At 35.7% G+C, this 19,026-nt stretch overlaps 1 protein-coding gene across 1 annotated transcript; it reads right to left on the reverse strand.

Annotated features, from left to right (window-relative positions):
* Positions 1 to 1,408: 1,408 nt before the first annotated feature.
* LOC121985608 (truncated transcription factor CAULIFLOWER A-like) lies at positions 1,409 to 18,414 on the reverse strand. The gene is made up of 8 exons (XM_042539174.1): positions 18,161 to 18,414; positions 3,138 to 3,216; positions 2,655 to 2,719; positions 2,481 to 2,580; positions 2,342 to 2,383; positions 1,967 to 2,008; positions 1,792 to 1,895; positions 1,409 to 1,708 (listed from the first exon to the last, which is right to left on the reverse strand). Exons 1-8 carry the CDS (start codon positions 18,343 to 18,345, stop codon positions 1,594 to 1,596), a joined length of 732 nt encoding a protein of 243 aa, XP_042395108.1. The 5' UTR covers positions 18,346 to 18,414; the 3' UTR covers positions 1,409 to 1,593.
* Between the last annotated feature and the right edge of the window lie 612 nt (positions 18,415 to 19,026).

A 19,026-nucleotide genomic window follows, 5' to 3' on the forward strand; every position in this document is an offset into this window, starting at 1 on the left:
AATAAGTTGCTATTTTTTTTTACCAAAATTTTGTTTTTTTTTCAAAGGCAATAATTTTTCAAGGAAAAAAAAATAACATATATTAGATGGGGATCGACCCATTATCCCATTTGAGGTAACCTTTATATTTCTGATGGATGATCTATTTTGGGAAGTACTTTATATCTTTATTGGGGAGATTAGATCTTCTATTTTTTCGTCGATTGGACGGGTTAGATCACATTTTAAAAATACAATGCACATCACAAGGATGTCATGATCATCCGATCGACGAGGGGACATGGGGATACGAGAATCTTGAGACAGAGGATCTGATTTCGTTATCTCAGCACTTCTCTAGAGTTGGTTTTATGGATATGGAAAGAGATAAATTCTAGTATAATGACAAAAGATGAATACGCTCACCTTAGCGTCTTAGTCAATCCGTTCTAGGGTTAACACGTAAGAGGTAAATCACGGACAGTTACTAACCTTTGGAATAGTGATTAACATATAAGAGAAGTATTTATCTAAATTTTGTCGAAATTCGAATCTCAGATTTCATGATGATAATACCTCATGTGTTAGTCACTAAATCGTCCTGAGGAGACGAGATAAATTCAAGTATGATACAAAAGGCGGAATCCGCCGCCCCGACGGCCCCCTACGCCTGCCCCACGGTGATGTAGGAGGAGGGTTAATCAGGGTGAATGCTGGGCTGACAAGTGGCTGGGGTTCGAGGCTTTAAGCCGGCAGACGGGGATATTATCCCACATTGCAACCGTCGACACTCGAACCGCTGCGTCATGATACAACTTCCCAGCCACTTACCAACTGATCCAGCCCCTGGGGGCGAGATAAATTCAAGTATGTATATATGAGAGGTGTATGATGGAGTGAATTTCGGATAATGTGTATGGTGATTTGATCTTAATTGTTATATCAGAAATGTCATACCCTTATTGGTGATATATAAAACTTTTAGGAAGTAAAATGATAGTAGGATGTACTCATTCCTCATCATTTCGTTTTTTAGTTAATGTATTCATTAACTCATTTCTTTAATATTCATATTTATATTTTAATCATGTGAAATTTACATCATATAATTACTCACAAACAATAAAATATTTTTTAAGAATTTTAAAATAGTATTTATGTTTGTTCAATTCGCAGGGTTTATGCAATAGATTTTCAGGGAGAACGCCAATAAAAATATGATATAAAATACTATATAGCACATCATAGAATTTGCTTTCCACCGAAAGCTAGTGAGCACAATTTCGACTATGCCACGGCCAGTCTCTTGGTCTGTTTCCTAATGTAACCGACAACTAAAGTTCCTGGCACGCTCCACCAATCCACTAACTACACAAAAATATAGAATACTCGCAGCGTTATTCTTCAACACATCCACAGACGCAGTCGAGGCTAAATAATGACTTAGGGAGCGCATCTGACCGAGTAAAGTTACATCATGCATAATCTATATCAGATTTACTTGTACAAACGCACACAAGCGAGCTGACATGGTGGTGGCTTAGCCATCAAATAGATAGATACTACCGTATTTGCAGGGATAGTGAGTGAAAACAGAGAGGTTCCAATTCACCATTAGCTGTTCAAATGGCTGAGCATCCACGGAGGCAAGAAGCTACCACTGATCCTAACCTGAGTTTCCTCAGCGTCATCGCTGGCGCCATGGCCACCTCCCGTTCCTTGGTAACACCTGGATCATTAAATGTTTACTCCTGAGAAAATCATCATATCTTTGTAAAAAAAGAGGAAAGCGTAAGCTTGTGTTTTGCGTACCCAATGTTTAGGATCGGTTGAAGCTCCACTATCGTGGGGACCGATGACGCGGAGCTTGCTTGGGCTTGTTGGGTTACAACCTTCACCTTCTGCTTCTCCTTCAGCTGGTTCACATTACAAGAATGTTTCAGTGATTATCCGAATTTACTTTGGGTGACCGTCAACAGTGTGTTACCTCCTTCTCTAATTGTTTGTGCTGCTCACGAAGTGCTTTCTCCTACACATTAAACGGGGAAAAAAATAAATAAATGAAGTCATGAATCTAAAATATGCAATTTGTTGCAAGTGGAACGCCCGAGAGCATGCTTTTAATTTAGAATCAAAATAAGTGGGCATTTGTATCATGAAGATAACCCCCCAAAGCATAATACTTCTCATACCTGTACCCATGGCTTAATGATTAACTATCAGGACCTTTCACAAGAATAATTCCAAGTAGTCCTCATTCATAGTGCCCACAGATCATAATCGTTTAGAACATTAAAAGGGTGTAAAGCATTTAGGAAATTTAATATCAGATTAGCATAATCTATCTCTTAAAACATATTACCTTCCGTTGAAGCTCCGCAATGGACTCAGACATTACTTGGTTCTGCAAATAGCATCAGCTTATAAGGTGTCTGGCAAATTTTATTTAGTATTTTAGATTGGAATGACTGTTAGTTATTGGAATATAGTAATGACATTACCTTTCTTGATCTGATATGTTTCAGAGAAATTTCGAGCTGATGCTCTAATTGTTGGACTTCTTTCAGATTCAAGGATTCTAGTTGTTCTCCCATTAGCTGCCTGTGAAGTTGTGCTTATTCAATAAGTATGTCAACTGGTAAGCAATTCTTCTTTAAGCGGTTCAATTAGATTACCTTTGACTTTTAGTTAAAATTTCAATCTTAGCCTTAAGTTTGCCATATTCTTGACACCAATTTGCCTGCACAATGTCTATAACATATTTTTAACTGAACACAGAATGCTTGTTGGTTGAAGGTTGAAACTTCTCATTTGTAAAATGAAAATGTACAATAGTTCCATTAAAACACACTAGTTTATGGGCATAAAATAAATGCTCACAGAAGAGACAAGGCTACGAAGCATTTACATTCAAGAAATTAGTAGTTCTTGACTGATTAGTGAAAGCTTAATTGAATGTTTGCATTGTTTTGTTAGCTTGAAGCCTAAATAGTCTAAAAGGAGCTATGAATATGTGAAATCCTGAAAATGTCCGTTGCGAGTGAGCCAGGTAATTACGTAATCTAACTTACATTCCAAATCCTAAAATGTAGGAAAATGAGAATAAAAAGGCGAAAGTTATAGGAATACATGTACATAGCTGCACCTAGTCTACTTACCGGAGATTCAAGGTCTGGTGGTTTGAGATCCTTTTCTGCATACGTGTAATGCTCGTAACGCTCAAGAATCATTTCCATTCTGCAAAAATGTGGTTCTCATCAAATTTCTGCTAATGATTGCTACAAATTTCTAAAAAAACGATGTGCATGAATGGGGATTGTGCTATCAAGGATACAATTGTTACTCTTTTAATTCAGCACTGTTATGTACTAACACACTAAGTAGTAAAACTACTGAAGTATGAGGGAAAAAAAACTTAGTTATCTTATACATCTTCTTACACAAATGTTCATCCGGATGGTTTGTTTATCACCCTGCACTATCCAAAATATATAGTTGGCTCTACTATGATTGCAACTTAATTGTCTTCTCAATTTAAATGATGATAATCATGTTTGATGAAAAACAAATCTAATTCCAAAGCTTACGGTACATTGCAAAAGTAGATTATATGGAGCCAAATGATGAACTTGTAACTTTCACTCGATTCAATCACATGAAGAATGCAAAAACACTGTCCTAATAAAAAAAATTGTTCAAATACATATCATCACTTAGCAGCAATGGGGGCACATTACACTAAGATTAATCCATATAATTGTAACAAAAGTAATTACACTCACTCCAAATGTCTCGTCCCCAAGTTATTTGAAGGGAGATAAATCACAGGGTCTATTTATAGCCGACCGCCAAGTAATCAGGGGGTGGGAGCAATTTTTCTTTGAGAATATGCGCTCGTTGAAAATTGATCCCTGAAGATATCTCCATACGAGAATAACAAAGAGAATGTCCCATATTAGGAATAAACAGCCTGCATCCTTGCTCGATGTCAAGGAAATGCCCTACTGAATAAGCTGATTAGGAACACTTTGAGTAGTCAGTTTTGTGCAACTGAATATATTATTAAAAATCATATTATATAATTCTTAATTAGGTTTTGATTAAAACTTAGTCAATAGGATTTCTAAATGCCTAGAAGATGTATTAGCTTTTTATATTGTAGGAATTATATTATAATTAATTACACAAAACAATTAAATACTTACAGTCATCTCTCGCAGATCTGCAATCGACATCGACAAGACTCGTTGTCGGAAGAACGATCACAAGATCGGAAGGCTCTCCGTAATTCCACGAACCAAATCCCACCGCCTCAGATGCTCTTCCCTCTCTCGTCTTCTCACGCCTTTTTTTTTCTCGTACACCTTAATGATCCTTGGAGGCACTATTTATAAAGGGAAATGATCTAGGGGCATAATGGACTTTTCCATTAAGAGTAGTGGGGACCATGGGCATGCTCTCACGTTCCCACTTTCCCGATTTCCTACATCTCCCACTCGTCCAAGGTGAGTCACTAAGACTAGTTCATTCAGGTAAGTCACAAAGACTAGTTAGTCGCAAAGACCTAATAAGTCACACAGACTATTTGAGAGTTTGGTCACAAAGACCTAATAAGTCACATAGACTATTTGAGAGTTTGGTCACAACGATCATATAAGAACATCCAATCCATACTTAGAGAAAATGGTTCGTGCGACAGCAACCACACTGAGCGATAGTTGCTAAGAAGCTTGTTACACCTTTACTTAGCCGCTCTTTGAGCGATCAATGCTAACAAAGTTGTTACACTTTACTTAGCCGCTCAAATAAATTAGAGACACACTCTGCATGACACATAGCCTCTTTCCTGGTGACACATAGCCTTTATCCAGGATCCATCCAATCTTCAAGTGGCACACAGCCATTATCTTGGAGATATCCATGTCTTGTTATTTACCCAGATTAAATAATTTTCATTTACATCAATATGAACATCTGTAATTCCTTATAATGACCATTATGTCAAGAGCATATTCCATATCTAATATTCACATTCATTTCTATACATAACAAAAATGAATCGACCAGTGAATAACATCACAAGATGTAAATATATATTTAATCTTCCTTTTTAGCTAGAATCTATTAATTTTAATCAGTCGCTTTCCTAGTTATGCTCCATAGACCGAATCATACATAGTCATAGGATACACGCTAAAGTAGCAGACACTGATTAAAATTTTAAGTAAACAGCTAAATAGTCACTAAGACAAAAAATGAGATTAACTTATAATCTCAAAGGTCTCACAAAGTAGAGAAACAGGGATTCATTCTCCTACTACCTTTATTGTCGCAATATCACATGTGGTATGAATCACATGTTACGATGTTATTCTTTTTACTAAAAACAGTGCATGTTGTCTTCAAATTTAACATCGTACAGATTTTGATATAGACATACCTAATGTCTAATCCTGAATTCAACATATGAATTCTAATCTGGCCTTCAACAGGTTCAGTAAATGGTGGATTTATTTATTTCGATAATTATTAATACATAAATAATCTCATCTTGACATAATTATCAAAGCGACCTCAACTTATGGATCTGTCTCTAATTTCAGCTACGTAAGTTATTCTATAAGTAACGGTCTTACCCCTATTTGTACTTAACAAACAGAGATGATTGTCCATGTGAGTAGACCAATCTCTGCCTGCCAACATGCTCACCGAGATCTTATATGAATGTAACAAATACAACATATTCACTGAATAAATTATGGCAAATGACACAATTAAATCACAAAGTCTAATTGTTATTTTAATATTGTTACATTCTACGAAGTCCCAAAGACTTTACATGTTCTTTAAATGACTCTTTAGTCATTGGCTTAGTAAAATGATCTGCAAGCATAGCACGTGTAGGGACATACTCAAGAATTACTTTTCTTTTAGCCACAATATCCCTCACAAAATTATATTTAATTTCTATATATTTGTCTTTGCTGTGATATTTGGGATCCTTGGAAAAAATTATTGCAGCTTGACTGCCACAGTAGACAGTTACTGGACTCCCATTATCTTCAGCAATTTTCAGATGCTTCAAAAATCTTCTCAACCAGACTGTTTCTTGCACAGCCGCTGAACATGCCACATATTTAGCTTCCATAGTCAACAAAGCTACACAAGCTTGTTTCTTGCTGTTCCAGGAGATGGTTCCACCATTTAGCAAGAATGCATAGCCTGATATGATTTTCTATCATCTAGGTCCCCAACTCAATCTGCATCTGAATAACCTTTCAGACTCATATCTGATCCTTGAAAACCGAGACAATAATCTGTTGTCGCCTTCAGATATCTGAATATCCTTTTTACCGCCTTCCAGTGTCTCGGTCCTGAGTTTGACTGGAAGCGACTGACCAAGCCCACAACATAGCTGATTTCGGGACGTGTACACAACATAGTGTACATCAAACTACCAATAGCACTGGCAGATAGTTTTTTATTCATCTCAGCTATTTCCTTTGGAGTTTTACGACACATACTCTTGCTCAAAACAATACCTTTCACAATAGGTGTATGTTCTACGTTGCAATTTGACATGCTGAAATGATGTAACATCTTATTTATATAAGACTCTTGTAACATATCCAAAATTCTTTTAGGACGATCTTTTATGATCTTCACTCTTAAGATATATTTAGCCTCTCCCATATCCGTTGTATCAAATTGTGATGACAACTACTTCTTGACTTCATTCACATATCCTATGTCATTTTCAGCTATCAGCATATCATCAACATATAATGATAAAATGACATACTTTCCTTTTTCCCTTTTCAGGAAAACACAATGATCCTCGTTGATCATCTCGAAACTATAAGATAAAATGACTTTGTTAAATCTTATGTTCCATTGTCTTGACGCTTGCTTTAGCCCATATATAGACTTTCTAAGTCTACATACTTTTTGCTTTTGGCCTTCAGCAACGAAACCTTCTGGCTGAACCATATAGATTTCTTCGTCAAGATCACCATTAAGGAAAGCAGTTTTTGCATCCATTTGATGTAATTCCAAGTCATAATGTGCTACAAAGGCCAAAATAACTCGTATTGACATAAATTTTACTACGGGAGAAAATATCTCTTCAAAGTCAATACCCTCCATTTATGTATATCCTTTTGCAACTAAACGAGCTTTGTATCTGTTAATCGATCCATCAGCTTTCCTCTTTATTTTGAGAATCCACTTATTCCCAATAGCCCTTCAGCCCGGAGGAAGATCGACTAAGTGTCAAACATGATTCTGAATCATGGATTCCATCTCTTCAACCATTGCAGTTTTCCATTTTTCTCTAACTCTACATCCCAATGCTTCCTCAATGGATTGAGGTTCGTCGTCGTCAATTGGAAGTGTAATCAATGCCTCATTCTCAATATCAAACCTCTTATTAGGTTTGATCTTACGAACACTTCTCCGTAAGTTGGGTTGTTGAGAGGTCAACTCATGACTCGGCATATCACTCCCACTCGGTTGACTAGACTCAGGTGTTCCTTTTGACACCTCTCTTGTTGATAATATTTCATCCTTCTCAAATAGAGGAACATTTTTATCAACATCACCTCTAATTGAGAACTCTGTTTCAAGAAAAGTTGCATCTCTCGAATCTATTTCGGAGATGGTTCAATCTAGTTGCTCACCTATGAAAACATAACCTTTGGAGGTCTCATGATATCTTATAAAGATACATTTCTTACCTCTAGATCCCAGTTTTTCATACTTGTGAGAACTATCATGAACATAAGCAGCTGACCCTCAGGGTCTCAGATTACTTAAATCTGGTTTTCTTCCTATCCAACGTTCATATGGGGTAGATGAAACTGACTTTGAAGACACTTTGTTAAGTATATATGCTGTAGTTAATAATGCATCTCCCCAATAGTAGATTGGCAAATTAGCTTGCGCCATCATAGACCTAACCATTTCAAGAAGAGTCCTATTTCTTTTTCATCTACCCCATTTTACTGTGGAGTTCCAGGGATTGTTAGTTGTCTTATAATCCCTCTATCATTTCATATTATCTTGAACATATCAGACAAATATTTCCCTCCACGGTCAGTGCGTAAAGTCTTAACTTTACATTCCGTTTGATTCTCAACTTCGTTCATATAACGAATAAAGCAATCCAATGCTTCAGATTTGTGAGAAATCAAATACACATGACCGAACCGAGAGAAATCATCAATAAATGTAATGAAATAGGAAGCTCCATGTCTAGCCTTCATATTCATCGGATCATTAATATCCGAATGAATTAACTGCAATGTTGATTCAAATCTAATAGCATTATCAAATGGTTTCCTAGTTGCTTTTCCAGCAAGACAATGCTCACATATAGACAATTGAATCTTAGCCTGAGTGCCTAATAAACCCTCTCTAGTCAACCGATTCATACGTTCTTGTCCTATGTATCCTAATCTAGCATACCAAGCCTCATCAATTATATATGCATCACTAGTTAAAGCAATATTTGAAAAAACAACCATCAATAGCATAATTGACATCTGATTCTACATCAAGACCCATAAAATCATTTGTTAAAAAATCATGTCCGATTGACACTGAGTCAATCTTAAGTTCAATACATCGACTATAAAAATTAATACAATACCCTAAATCAAGAAGACATGTAACGAAAACAAGATTCCGTCGAATTTCAGGAGCATACAGGACATCATGTAGAAACAAAACTCTACCACCACGGAGGTTGAGTTTGCAAGTGCCGACTCCTTTGACTTCAACTCTTGCATTGTTTCCCATATAGATCCACTTGTTATCAGCTGGTACCCGACGGTACTCAACAAATGTAACTCGTTCCCGAGCTACATAGTTGGTTGCTCCCGAATCTATAATCCACAAAAGATAAGAATCAGCTAACAACACTAAACTAGCAACAAAATACTCTTGAAAAGAAGACACACTTAGATTTATCTTTTTCGGTTCAGTGCACTTCCAAGCGAAGTGACCCTTCTTGCCGCAGTTAAAACAAGTCAACTTGTTTTTATGTTTCTTTCCAGTCTTCTTTACTATCTTCTTGATTGAGCCCTGTCCCACAGCAGCAGCTTCCCTCTTCTTTCCCTTCCCTTTCTTGAACCATTTCTTTTTCATGGATCCAGATGATTCAGCAGAACCTACAGCCACATAGGCTTGTCCAGAAATCCTTGCGGATTCAACTCTCTCCGCCTCCAATTCTACGTGGCGTGAGATATCAGTGAAAGTCTTGATACTCTCACTGTGAGTTAGGGTCTGCTTTATGGTTTCCCAAGAATCTGGAAGTAAACAAATAACTGCTTGAACCTGTTATTCATCGGTCAACTCATGACCAGCAGTTTTAAGCTCTCGAATCATGTTCGACATCTCCCTGAGGTGTTGAACCATTGATACATTTGGACACTTTTTGTAGCTGTCAAACTTGATTGTCAGTTGTCGAACTTGATTGTCAACTGTCGAAACTTGCTCAGACTTACTCCACTGTATTTTTCTTTAAAGGCTACCCAGACTGCATGAGCTGAAAGATACGACTCATACTCAAAAGCTAGGTCGTCTACCATTGAACTAATCAATATGCCCTTCGCAGTGGAGTCCTTTTTCTTCCATGTCTTAAAGGCATCAAGATCTCGTCTGTTTTGTGCAGTGGGACCATCTACATGTTCTATCACAACCTGATTTACAACCTCTAGAACTTCTTATTCCTCAAGTACATACTGTATCCTGAGGTGCCAGATCTTATAGTTATCCCCATTAAGTTTTTCACCTTTGTTGAGTTCAGCTATTATGTTTTTGATTGTCATAATCTATCATAAATAAACACATTATTTAGTATTCAGTGTAATTCATATGCATGTAATTTATGATTGACTCAATATTAATTTGAGTTGGTTTACAAAATCAAGTGACAACCATGTTTTCACTCATCATTCGTATGACCAATCAAATCAATATTAACCAATTCTATTACATACATCCCAACAAATGAACTAATCACTTATAATATCATGAATTCTTTAATTAAATGAACTGATCATTTAATATATCATGATTTCTTTAATTAAATGAACTAATCATTTAATATATCATGAACTAATCATGCATCATGTCAAGTAAACAACATAAATAAATGAACACATCATTAACATAAAATTATACTGCATATTGTTAACATATAACTAACTGACATGAATGAAATGGACTAAATGTTGTTCATATATAATGACAATAATAATAACAGAACTCTAGTAAACTAGATAGGCTACTACCACTCCCACTAGGACAGACACTAGTGCAGTGGCTAATATTATCCCTTTCAGCCTTGACTCATTTGGGGTAATCTCAGGTAGGACAGCTTCAGGATTCTCTATCAGATCCTCAATTGGATCCTCTTCTGGATCCTCCTCGATCATTTCCGAGTCCTCTTCGAACTCTTCCAGATCCTCTTCAGTCATATGGTGAAGCAGTTCCTCACATAATACTGAATATGTGACACGTCCTTGATGACACCCCCAAATATAGTCTGCTATCATCTTAGGATTTTCTGGCAATGAACGCATCAAAGCCCAGATCCTATAACTGTCCAGGACTAGAAACTCTTCTCGCTCAAGTTTTCAAAATAAATCATCAAGTTGTCCAATGTGTCCGTCGACTCCATAAGTAGAGTTATACTCTATCTCCTGAATATCCTCCCTGAGCTGATTTCATCGCACTTCGTGACGAGTCAATGTGGTAATCGTCCGTGCAATCTGAAAAATTGAAATTAAATAAATCAGTACAAAATTGACTAACCAGTACAAAATCGGCTTAATTCAATTTATACAGGCATAGTACCAACATAATAAATCAAGAAAAATAAATCTTCTCGATTTTCAGGAGTCTAAGTCGACAATTAGAACTGATCTAATTGGTCAGACTCATTGGATCGGTTGATTAGGGATCCAGATCCTAAACTCGGCCCATTGTCTTTAATTAGAACTAATCTAATTGGACAGAGATTTTTGTACCTATGTTCTGTTATTGTTTGATCTAAGTCCATTTCTATCAATTTCAGACTCATTGATCAAACTCAGGTCCGTTTGATCAAACCAATATCCATTGGTTTAAGTCTGACTGATTAGAACAAATCTAATCATTTGATCAAATTTGATCCATTTGAATAAATCTGGTCATAATTTGATCATATTTGGTCCAAGTCCAATTAATTAGCCCAAATTGATTTGGGTTTAGATCAAATTGATACGATCAAACCAATTAATGATTTGATTGGACCAAAATTGATCTAGTCCATTTTTCATAAAAGGTGAATTAATTGAACTTAATATTCAATTAATTACCGTATGCATGTAATAATAATGCTAAGCATGCATTCGTAAAATTCTACAGAAAGCATGCATTTGAAAAATTCTACAGTAAGCATGCATGGGTTTTCAACGGAGCATATTCTATTTCATATATATATATATATTTTAAATAAAACTTATCCATAAAAAAAACACGAATCATCACGAAGCATTGTGCTTCGTCTTAGCATTTTTTCCGCTGCACTTTGCCCACGTCGTGCACTCCGCACGCCACGCAATTGCAACGGGACTTAGTAGCTGGCGATGCCAGCCTCTTGCCTAGCTACAGAGATAGTTTTCAGTCCTTTCTGGCATCTGAATCAAGTCATTCTCAGCCTGATGAGGTTGCCGACGGTGGTTTTGCCCGTCCTAGTCACTAACACATAGCCGGCCAGCCGGGACGTCATCTCCGGCCACAGAATACTGTTGCTGGCATATCCCCACGGCCCGAGCCTTGCTCGGATGGAAATCACGACCTTTGTCGTGATTTTGGCACAGTTCGATGCCAAACATCAGTGCTGACGCCGGCGGCGACTCATTCGCTGACTTGTGACCTTGTCGCTAGTCTCCTCCTGCTGCGATGCAATCGTCAACGCTCCTTTGCAGCAACCAAACTATCATCCACAGGAGCACGAAGATTTCCGGCCGAAGTCACCTTCGTGACTTGTTGCGACATGTTTAATGACGAGGAATAAAATATAATTCCTAATGCTCTGATACCAATATAGGAATTATATTGTAATTAATTGCACAAAACAATTAAATACTTACAACGATCTCCTGCAGATCTGTAATTGACGTCGGTAAGACTCACTGTCGGAAGAACGATCACAGGATTGGAAGGCTCTCTGTAATTCCACAAACCAAATCCCACCGCCTCAGATATTCTTCCCTCTCTCGGCTTCTCACGTCTTTTTTTTTCTCGTACACCTTAATGATCTTTGGACGCATTATTTATAAAGGGAAATGACCTAGGGACATAATGGACTTTCCATTAAGAATAGTAGGGAACGTGGGTATGTTCCCACTTTCCTCATTTCCTATATATATATATATATATTAAATATCTTTTTTATAAAAAAATTTAAATATATTTTTTTGAAGGTTAAAGATATTTTAGAAAAGAAAAGATTGGCCATTCATGAAATAGGAACCTTAGCAAAGTAATAATGAGTTTTTTTAGGACAATTACCCATAAAAACCTTTGAGTAGAATGAAAAAGAAAATATGGATTACATCAATGGAATATTAAATCAAGATAATTGGCATCAAGACTACTACAAATAAAAGACCATACTAGATCAAGCCTAATCTCTGCAGGTCAAGTTAGGTGAGAGTGGTTCAGCTCACAGATCTATTGAGCATGACTTGTACGAGCCCAGCTCAAAAATATAAAATATTTGAACATTTTATTTTATTCTTTGAAATATTTCTCCAAATTTTCTAAGTTTTGGGAATTTTATTTTATTAAAAAAATGTAATCCCTACAAACCTGAGCACGAGTGCACTGCTAACTGAGCAACAAAACTATTAAATATTCGAGTTCCTTTCAAGAATCTCTAATACACTTTAAGATAATGTTTACCAAAGCACATAATGGATGGACGACAAAATGCATGGGTCCCTCGTACTTTTAATATATATGTTCCCTTGTTATGCAGATGGATTTAGCCGAATAAAAAACTGAATGAAAGAAAGAGACCACTATCCCTCTTTCTTTTATCCATTGTAATTGGGGGAACCAAGATGATCATTATACAATCCAAAAAAATAAACCGGAACCTTCTTGGGATTTTAGTTAGGTTTAGGGACGAAGTCAAGAATTTCGTATTGAGAGTGAAAGATGTGTGTTACTCCTCATTCGACGCTCATTCATCCTCCATTTTTATACTCTTACACCTCTTCTATCGGGGCCCTAGCTCCGTATCTAGATTCAAGTATGTATTATATCTTACAGACTAGCTATATGTTGGTTTTTCGCTGAGATTTTTATTTTATTTTTAAACAAAAAGACTTGGCTTTTAGTCAAGGGGACATGTGAATGTGAGTGTACCGGGTGTGGGTTAATTTGGTTAACTATATACGGACAAGTATTATGCGGGATATACATGTGCCGTGATCTATAAATAGCCTAGTCAAATTCTCACCTGTGCCACAAGAGATTTTTTATAAAATGTTTTTAAAATATATTTGAAATTAAATTTTAAATCTTATTGTTGAAGAAATTTAAATCTTAACCTTTTTTATAATTTGCACATGATAGATATTATTCTCCGAATAACAAATCCTGGAAAATTTCTGCATGCCAATCCTTATCAGTTTCACAGTGGAGAATGCCACCAAATGCACTCCTCATGTTAGCAGTGGAGTAAAGCAATAAAGATATGCACCAAATGTAAACAAAGAATAAACTACATGAACAAATATAATTAGATAGATGCTGAAATGATATATAAATAAACTAAATGAAAACAGTTGTTGAAATAAGGGAAAATTACTTCCGTAACTAATAAATTGAATGTAGATATAGACGGCTATATATGTCGTGAATGAATAGACTATATAAGTTAATATCTAAGATGATTTGAATAATAAAGAGTTGGTCCGTGTTATGATAGAACGAAAGTATTATATAGCTCGCATATATATTTATGAGTTAGGTTTATAGATATTGAAATATGCGTGAATAATATTAATTAATTCAGGGGGAACGTGACCAGAAATCAGTAATTTGGTCAGAATTAATTCTGCTGCAAAATCAATTAATCATTGAGAATTAATTGATTGATTAATTAATTTTAAGATTAATTGATAATGCAGTAATTAAGATTAATTGAAATATATCGGCGGCAGAAAAAATTAGTTATCAATTAAGTACTTAATTAGTTATCAATTACGTACTTAATTAATTAAGTACTTAATCAGATTAATTTTGCATTGATTTAATTAATTAAATCAATTAATGATTTACTGGAATACCCTTTAAAACTACAGATACTCCCTTCTTCTCAACCAAAAAACAATCATTCATAACAAGCAATACGAGTTTTTTCTTCTCTCTCTTTAAGGTTTTGAAAATTTGTTGAGACTCAAAATTTAAAGTATTATTATTTTGAATTGTAGATCATTATATCTTAGGAGACGATGACTAATAAATCATAAATACCTAGCTAGGCAAAATAATATCATCTTAAGGAAAGATCGTCCGCTCCCTTTGCCCCGACCTTAAAATTATTATCCGAAAAGAAAAGTTTATCCAAAGGGTTGTATTGATATCTGAAAAGGATAATTCAACAATATGACAATATTAAAAGTAGGTAACTAACAAAACTAAGTCGGTGATAATTATATTGAAAAGGGTACGTTGAGAATATTAAGAGATTAGATCCACATTGTCATTCCGAGCTCCATATGTTCGAGCCATCGACTTATCGATAAGTTTTCAAGCCATCGACTTATCAGCTTATCTGACCTAGATTGTTGGATCAACAATATGGGCAACCACAAAATATACAAATCAACAATATGGGCAACCACAAAACAAAATATACAAATCAACAATATGGGCAACCACAAAATATACAAAGAATAATTTGTCACCAGATAATAAATGACCGAGTAGTCAATATACCTTTACCACTAATTGATCTTTCATCCTATCAATCCGAGATCCAGGGAGTAAAATTAACAATGAAAACCTAATCTACATGCACCTTATGCGCTGAGATACTGAACATTGATGGTCCGTTTGGTTGATAGAAACAACTATTCTATTCTTTCATATAAAATAACTATTCCTATATTTGATATAAACAATTAAATATAATAAATTATTTATTTCACTAAAGTAGTGTTGTAAATTCATAAAGAATAATTATTTTTTATTCTATATTCAAGATTGTTTCTTTTATTTTGTTTTAGTTTTATTGTTGTTTTACTTATAAATAGCCTCATGACCTTTCTATATAATTAAAATGACCTTGGTGTACTCAAATCATCCTAGTCAAACTCAATTAAATTCTATGCCCACGATCTTTATCTATTGAAAACAAGTCTTGAGTCGACTTACAACCATTCTAATCGACTCAACTTAATCAAATACAAAAATAGTCAATTTAAGCAAATTTAGTTAATCCAATTGTAGTTTAATCGACTTAAGTTAGAATAAATTGACTATGCTTGCGATCAATCTGTATCTGACAAATAAGTCAACTTGACTATTCAATCGACTAAGTAAACCTTCAAACGATTGAATTTGATCGACTTCAAGTTTTCAACTTTGATCCAAAACACATGTTTTCTAGTTGAGTACCCTCTTAAGACGAAAAACTCTATCCAAAAGCCCAAAATAATATTTGTTTGTACTCTCATATTGCATGTCTTCATGCCAATGATGCTCTTCTAGTCCTTCTCGATAGGCCTCTATTCCTTCATAGCATTCAAGCTCTCTAAGCTAATTGACCGCCTACAGGTCCAACATGATCCGAGCTTTGTGCACATTTAGGAATTATATCGTCAACGAATTTCATGGTGGAGGTCTTGGTGCACATTTAGGAGGAATACCATTTTTTCAGTCAAAAAGAGATATTTTTGGCCTAGATATTGCCAAATTTATTAAGAGATATCATCATGTCTACAAACTTACAAGGCCAAAGTCAGAATTATAATGCTTCCACTATCGTCTATCCCTAATGTTTCTTAGAATGATGTTAGCATGGTTTTCAATGTTGGCCTACCAAACACTAAATGTTATTTTTGTTCCTGTAAATTGGTTTTCCAAAACGTCTTATTTTATCCCTAGTGTCTTGCTTTACATTAGAGTTTGTGTTGAACAAATTGAGATGATCAATCAAATAATAGAAACCTACTTCAGAATTTTGCTTCAGAAAGGCTAAAAACAATGTGATTTGGTCCTTTCTAGAGGTAAGGAGAAGTACTCAACAGACCTACTATAAAGTATAAGGAAAAAAAGGATGGCCCTGGTCCAATTTTGAAGTAGAGAGACTGCCTACAATTTTGAGCTTCCATCACATATACAACTCATTCTACTTTCAATAATAATGATTAAACTTTTTACCATAGAAAATATTAACTTATCAACAAATTCCACTTGGGAGGATGATGTAAAGTGCTTCAATGATTGTGTATTTCAACGTGTACTGCTTTTAAGGAGATGTAGTGCTTCAAGAATAGATGCTCGTAAATTAAATTAAATTACTTATTTCAAAAAGTTATAATTTATCTCCACATATCTAAGGAGGTTGGGATACGAGCTAGTAAAATAGACCTTTGGAAGATGAACCTTAAGGTTGTATTTTCCTTTTGTTTGTTTTATATATAGGCAGTTATTTCACTATTTATAATGTCCTGAGAAATAGTACAGATAAGGAAAAGGAGACTTAATTTTATGAGCATTTTATGCTACAAATTTAAGAATAGCAACCATGCATCTATTTCTTTCATTATTTTAATTATGTAAAATGAATTCTTTGATATTATTTTCCTTCCATTTCTTTGCCGCATCGAATAGAGAAGTAAATTATATGCATTTCAAGACTCTCGTCCAAACTGATGGAATGATTATCGCTTAATTTGTTCGACACCTGGCAGCTAAATGTATCTGTATATCCAGGACGTGTTTTCTTCGACGACCTTCTATTCCATATCATACAAATAATATTGCATGAATTAATTTTCCTCAGAATCGTGTTCTATTAAATTATTTTCACTCTGGATGTTGATTTCTGAGTTCATTCTCTACCTAGGTCTTTGGGTATTTTTGGACATAGATCATCTCTGTAGACAAAAAATCTTACTTTAACAAGTTCTATACTTAAGATGCATGTGGAAACATGGCATTGGCTTAGTACGTAGGAGTGAAAAGGTACACGTACATAAGATACGTGTTTTCTTGCTTAACGAACCGTATTTTTTTTCTTTTTAATTTTAAAATTTTATTTGCTGGAAAATAAAACTAAATATAGCAAATTTTCACAAACCAATCCTAATCAATAATTCTCATACGATAAACAAACATTCCACCTGCTAAAATACATAATAATAATAGAAGACATCTATAGATCAATTAGCTTCTCGTCAGAACCTTTATCTTTCACGGTGGCTAATTACTAGCTTGTATGGTTACTCATATCTAAAATGCAAATGTTATCTATTTAGTTGGAAGTGGAAGAAAGCACTCCAAAAAAGAAATTCAAAATATGAATAGTTAGGAAAGGTCCAATCTTATTATAAGTTAAAGACTGACCAAAATAACAGCATGTACATATTAAACTATTGCCATAAAGAGACAGGAAAACTAAAGAGAAACCAAGCCTAGGGAGTAGCTCGGGCAACCATTATTCTCAGAAGGAATGGATGGAATCCATGAGAGGACTTCGACAAACTGTATGTAGTACCCGAATGTAGTAATTTTTACTTCTTCGTGTATCAAACACGAACCTGACAAGACTCCGTTCTTTAATTAATGCATTCCTAAATAAAGCGTGTATTTTTAGACAAAGAATTAATGTATTCGTGTAGGAAATTCGCATATTTGAGCCTAGGTTGGGAGTGTCGGACTTGTACTACAAATATCTAAAACTTAATCGACGAAGATAAACCGAATGCAAGAGGTAGATGAAATACAAAACAAAGGAAGATAAATTAAGAATCTGACCTTGAGAAAGAGACGGGAGAACGAACATAGCCTTAGATAGATCGAAGATAACCACAGTTTCGAGAAGAATTCAGATCTAAGTATAGGACGACGGAATAAGCTATCGAATAGAGGCCGAAAAGAAGAGCGAGCGCACCTGGCGTCGGTGGAGTACTCATAGAGCTTGCCTTTGGCGGAGAAGATGACAAGAGCGACTTCGGCGTCGCAGAGGACGGAAATCTCGTGCGCCTTCTTGAGCAAGCCAGATCTACGTTTGGAGAAGGTCACCTGCCGATTTATCTTGTTCTCGATCCGCTTCAGCTGCACCCTCCCCCGCCCCATCTCTCCTGTCCCCTCCGCCGCAGCCGACGACAATCGTTGGACAAGAGAGAGAGAGAGAGAGAGCGAAACAGAGAAAGGGCCAGAGGCGGTCTTATAGAAAACCAGGGCGGAATTGGGGCAACCACGCTGTCGAGTACTGATTGGCCAAAACGTTATAATTAAAGAGCCGAACCTAGGTGTGCGATGCGCGTAGCTACACATCCTCTCCTGCGCATCATCGTACGGATCGAAACCCGGCCACTTTCTGACCCATCGGCGACCTAATGATTAAGTTTTTCTTTTTTAAGAAGAATAAATAAATCAAATTTCCAGTTCCAGACGATCCTTATTCGCTTTAGACAAATATATACCTCAACGGCAATTAAAATTTTTTATTTCCATTGTAACTCTTTTCTGCTAATCACATTTTCGTGTCTGGGGACCCTCTTCAAGACCAGACGCCAAAGAAAAGTGAAAAAATAACAAACGTGTCGCCATCAGCACAGCAACTGAAGGCGAGCTCTTGCGACAAGTCCCGTCCACAGTGGTGTAAATGAAGGTCACATCAGATTAGAGTTTTGCACTGTTTTTATTTAAAAAAAATAAAATATAGGTACTTAATGATAATGCTTACGTTGGGCCAAGCAAATTATAGATAAACAAGTTGTTTAGGTTTCTAATAGTTTAATTAACGACTGGAAG

Source organism: Zingiber officinale, chromosome 5B (assembly GCF_018446385.1).
Source record: "Zingiber officinale cultivar Zhangliang chromosome 5B, Zo_v1.1, whole genome shotgun sequence".
NCBI classification, from domain to species: Eukaryota; Viridiplantae; Streptophyta; class Magnoliopsida; order Zingiberales; family Zingiberaceae; genus Zingiber; species Zingiber officinale.